We start from the raw sequence: 5,390 nt of genomic DNA, 5'->3' as shown, positions 1-5,390 counted from the left end.
CGGAAAAAGGGTAATAAAAAAACAGAAACATATTTTTTTTGTGAGATTACACATGTCTTCCCACATACAGAAGTTCTCAAAGCGCACGAATGACAAATTTACATAAAACTTTCAGAGAAAAGGCCTGTGAAATTGCTTGGTTGAATTATGAAGGTAAAATAAAAAAAAGCATTATCAAGATGAACTCAAACAAAAACGTTTGGGAATTTTTTATCATAAATTAGCCACTTACCTGATAAATATACTATAGAATCATTCCCGGAATGACGGAAACTCGCTGTATCCGGTTTGGTACGTTCCGTACGGAATTTATCCTAACCGGAAATTAAACCCACGTGAGTTTAGCAAAACACTTGCATTTCACTTTTTTTCTCGGCGCCACACTAGGCGGACGGATTGTTTATGCTCGCTTTTTATAGTTTACATTTATAATTATGACGGAACAAATGGTTAAGGGTGCTGTTCACCCTTCGGAGCTAGAAGATGGAGAATTATCGGGTGCAGAAACATCCGCTTCTCAAATTCAAACGAAAAACACGAAGCAACGACGGTCACGTATTGGTGACTTGGAAAAAGTCGTAAGCAAGAACTACAATGAATTAACAGAAAAATTCGATCGTATGTTCAATCTTTTAAATGAAAAATTGACACAAAGTCATGTTTCAAATAAGAGCAGTGCAAATGGCTCACAAAATGACAGAAATGATGATGAATTGTCTATTTGTCCTAGAGAAGAAGAACAACAATTTTCCGACGTAGAAAATTCGGAAAATGAATTTGACAATAGTGTTTCCTATAAACGAACTAATTTATCTGAAAAGACACGCCATTGTTTGCATGAAATTTTTCAAGATGATGCTTTGTTAAAAAAACCAGAAGAAAAACTGGGCATTGAAATTGAAGATTCTCAGAAGGAAATTTTGTCACAAAGTTATCGTGCCAAAAAGCCAAATGATGTGACAGCATATTCTGAAGAGTACAAAGGTATGTTTCCTTCATTACCTGAAACTGAGGATTTTTTGAAAGTTCCTCCCTTAGATGATATTGTTGATGAATGTTTAAAACGTCAGCATGGTTCAAGATGTGGATCTTTTGCTAAGAGGGGTCGTGCTTTATTTTCTCAACCAGACAAAATGGTGGAGAAGACAGCATTTCGTGGTCATCACGCAGCCAATATGGGTATTATGATGAACTTGTATATGCAGCAAGCATTGGGAATGTTACTCAACATGTTAGAAACTGAAGATATCAGTCAAATTGAAAAGAAAGTAAGAGATATTTTTTCTCTTTGTACCAAAAGTTTGGATCAATTAGGACGTGTTGGGGCATTTTTTCATATTATACGTAGACAAGTGACAATGCACGACACCGGTTTGTTTAAGCTTGATTCTTCTACTGACATTTCCAGTATGCCATTAACAGGTGAAGGAGTTTTAGGTCATGGCCTTGATGATATTTTGAAAGAAAGGAAAGAAGTCAAGAAAACTTTAGATGAACTTCTTCCAGAATCAAAATCAAGGAAATTTTTAAAACGTAAAAGTGCTTCATCAGAGGGTGATTCCTCCACTACTCCTGCTAAAATGATGTGTGATAAACCTGCATCTGGATATAATGGACAAAAATCCAGGGATAATTTTCGTATCCCAAAGATTAATGATCGAAACAAACCAGAAGGAAGTGGCTCTAGATCATTCGAGACTAAATCATACACGTCTAAACAGCCTTACAAGTCAGCAGGCAGAGGAAGAGGTGTTCACACTAAATCCGGAAAACAATGACTCGGTAAGTGTGTTAATGTTGCGTCCAGAGATACCTGTAGGGGGGAGATTAACTCATTTCCTAGACAAATGGAAAGAAATAACAAAAGACAAATGGGTTTTATCTGTGATCGAGAACGGTTACAAACTCGAATTCGATCAAATTCCACCCTTTTTAGGAATAAAAGAAACTTTTGTAAATTCAAAACAAATGGAAATTTTAGAAAAAGAAGTTTCTTCATTATTAAAGAAAAATGCAATCGAAACTGTTCCAAAGAGTTTTTGGAAAAAAGGTTTTTACAGTACGCTATTTTTAGTAACAAAAAAGACAGGAGATTTGCGTCCTGTAATCAATCTAAAACCCCTGAACAGATATCTCAAGAAGCAACATTTCAAAATGGACACTCTGTCAAAAGTGCTAAATCTTGTTCAAAAAGGAGACTGGGCATTCACTCTAGATCTGAAAGATGCTTACTTTCACATTCCGATATTCAAGAAACATCGAAAATTTCTCAGATTTTGCATAAAAGGTCAAGTTTACCAGTTCAAAGCTCTATGTTTTGGCCCAACTGTGTCCCCCAGGGTATTTACAAAAGTAATAGCGGTAATAGCAGAATATCTGAGATCAAAAGCCATTCGTCTAGCAGTATATCTGGACGATTGGTTGTTTCTGAATCAAAAATTAGCAGCAATATTAAAAGATCGAGAATTCACGCTCAGTCTCCTAGTAGAACTTGGGTTCATAGTGAATGTAACAAAGTCACACTTAATTCCAACTCAGGAAATAACATATATAGGGGCGTTTTTCAATCTTATAAAGGGTATGGTGTTTCCAACTCTAGAAAGGTTTCAAAAATTACATTTGGCAATACAAACTCTGTTTCGGGGTCAAAATACAGCCAGGCAATACTTAGTTATACTAGGGATATTAGCGTCAGTGATAGAACTAGTTCCAAATGCTCGTCTATTCTCAAGACCTATCCAATTACATGTATTAAAACACTGGAGACCTGTATCTATGGCTTTGGATGTCCAAGTCCCTTGTACTCCACAGCTAAAATACCATCTGAAATGGTGGTTACTTCAGAAAAATTTTCTAATGGGCAGGGTCTTGCAGACATTCAAATCCGACATGGAACTAACCACAGACTCGTCGATGACGGGGTGGGGTGCTCATTTAGGCAATCAGGTAGTACAGGGAACTTGGTCGAAGACGATGAGCTTAGAGCACATAAACTTCGTAGAGTTGGAAGCAGTATACCTTGCTTTAAAACATTTTCTCTCAGAATTGAAAAGCAAACAAATTTTGATCAGATCAGACAATATGGCAGTAATTCATTATCTGAACAAGCAAGGGGGGACGAAGTCGGAAAAATTATGCAATTTAACAAGAAAAATTTGGTTATTAGCTATTCAAAGTCAAATAATTCTCAGAGCAGCTCATTTGAAGGGGGAGTTGAACTATCTAGCAGACTCTCTAAGCAGGAGAGCAATTCAATCATCCGAATTGTCCCTGAATCCATTGATAGTTCGAAAGATTTTTCAGGTATGGGGTCAACCAATGATAGACTTGTTTGCCACAGTACAGAATCGTCAATGTCTGGTATTTTGCTCATGGAAAAATCATCCGAAAGCGTTTGCTCAAGATGCTCTATCAATCAGTTGGGAGAACATGTTTGTGTATGCGTATCCTCCATTTTGCATGATACCAAAAGTTCTGAGTCATATGAACAATTTTCAGTGCGAAATGATTCTGATAGCACCAATGTGGCCACGGCAGCATTGGTACCCGACGTTGTTGAGTATGTTGATTGCATGTCCGATTCAGTTACCAAATCAAGTAGATTTACTTTGTCAGAACAGAGTGAATCATACAAATCCACAGTTTCTGAATCTAACTGCATGGAGACTATCAACAAACAATTCAAAGAGAAAGGTTTTTCAAGCAGCACTAGAAAATTGCTCACGGCATCATGGAGGCATGGTACACGAAAAGATTACACCTGTAAATTTAAAAAATTCAGTAGCTGGTGCAATACAAAACAAATTGATCCCTATAAGGCATCTTTGACGGACTGTGCAAATTTTTTAGCTGATTTATTTGATAATGGTTTGAAATACACAACAATTTCAGGCTATAGGTCAATGTTATCTGCAGTCTTGCCAACAATTGACAAATTTCCTATTGGAAAACATCCTCATGTCATAAGAATGTTGAAAGGAGTTTTTAATAGTAGACCTCCTGAACGTAAATTGATACCTGAATGGAATTTACCTATTGTTTTGCAGATGCTGAAACAGCCCCCATTTGAACCCATGAAGTTAGCCAAGTTGAAATATTTGACATGGAAGACAGTATTTTTAATTGCTATCACAACTTTCAAAAGATGCAGTGATCTTCAAGCTATGCGCATAGGTGAAGGATCTGTCAATATTCAGGAAAAAGGTGTCACTTTTTATAGACATGGTCTTTCTAAGCAAGATAGACAGGGTCATCAAAGTAAGAATATTTTCATTCCAACGTTTAAGGACAATAAATATTTAGATCCTAAGAGAGCTTTGTATTGGTATTTGAAACGCACAGATGATTTACGTAAGGAAACAAATGAGTTGAGTTTATTCTTGACGACAATCAAGCCACATAAACCTGTGTCTGCACAGACTATTTCAAATTGGATAGTGAGTGTTATCAAGAAAGCTTATAAATCTAAAGAATTACTAGAACCAAAAGTGCGGGGACATTCAACTAGGTCAATTGGACCTTCATGGGGCTTTGTTTAAAGGGGCAAAGTTGGTGGACGTATTGAACAGTGCAGATTGGTCTCGTGCTTCAACGTTCATAAAGTTTTATCTGAAAGAAGTCTCAGTGGACTTTTTAAAATGTTAAAAAAAAAAAAAAAAAAAAAAAAAAACGGCGAGTTGGTGTATATACATTAATGAAAGTTTCATTATTTATCATGTATACAGAATGTGTACATCGGAATTGGACAATTATTGGATATCACAGTTTAGTGAATTACAGAATAGTAAATGTACATTTGTAAAAAGAACTGTTTTATATGGGTTTAAAAGAACTGTTTTATATGGGTTTAAACAGATTAGAAATTTTGTAAACTCTTTGTTGAAAAACATAATTATAAAAAAAAAAGTGGAACATAGTGAAGACCCACCTCCAGTTCAGACACTGCTTGGGGAATCAGACAGATTCTATAGTATATTTATCAGGTAAGTGGCTAATTTATGATAAAAAATTTTTCAATTTGTATTCAAATTGTAATTTTTTGAGTAAATTATACTTACCTGATAAATATAACAACCCTCCCTCCTCCCCTCTGTATTGTAAAATTAGGTACGCCTAGTTGTGGCGCCTAAAAGTGAAATGCAAGTGTTTTGCTAAACTCACGTGGGTTTAATTTCCGGTTAGGATAAATTCCGTACGGAACGTACCAAACCGGATACAGCGAGTTTCCGTCATTCCGGGAATGATTCTATAGTATATTTATCAGGTAAGTATAATTTACTCAAAAAATTACAATTTGAATACAAATTGAAAAATTTGCATGATTAAACTAACAAGGAAAAATAAAAACGTTATCAAGATTATCTTGCAAACAAAACATAATATTGTCTTTG

At 35.6% G+C, this 5,390-nt stretch overlaps 1 protein-coding gene across 1 annotated transcript; it reads left to right on the top strand.

Annotated features, from left to right (window-relative positions):
• Positions 1–209: 209 nt before the first annotated feature.
• Positions 210–4,186, top strand: LOC132727761 (uncharacterized). Its single transcript, XM_060713338.1, has 2 exons — positions 210–1,782; positions 4,047–4,186. The coding sequence occupies exon 1, from the start codon at positions 435–437 to the stop codon at positions 1,776–1,778; it is 1,344 nt and encodes a 447-aa protein (XP_060569321.1). The 5' UTR covers positions 210–434; the 3' UTR covers positions 1,779–1,782; positions 4,047–4,186.
• The last annotated feature ends 1,204 nt before the right edge of the window (positions 4,187–5,390 follow it).

Source organism: Ruditapes philippinarum, unplaced genomic scaffold (assembly GCF_026571515.1).
Source record: "Ruditapes philippinarum isolate M1 unplaced genomic scaffold, ASM2657151v2 ctg4002_1_1_1_1, whole genome shotgun sequence".
NCBI lineage: Eukaryota > Metazoa > Mollusca > Bivalvia > Venerida > Veneridae > Ruditapes > Ruditapes philippinarum.
Note: the sequence above shows the minus strand (reverse complement) of the source record. Positions and strands in the feature narration are given on the sequence as shown.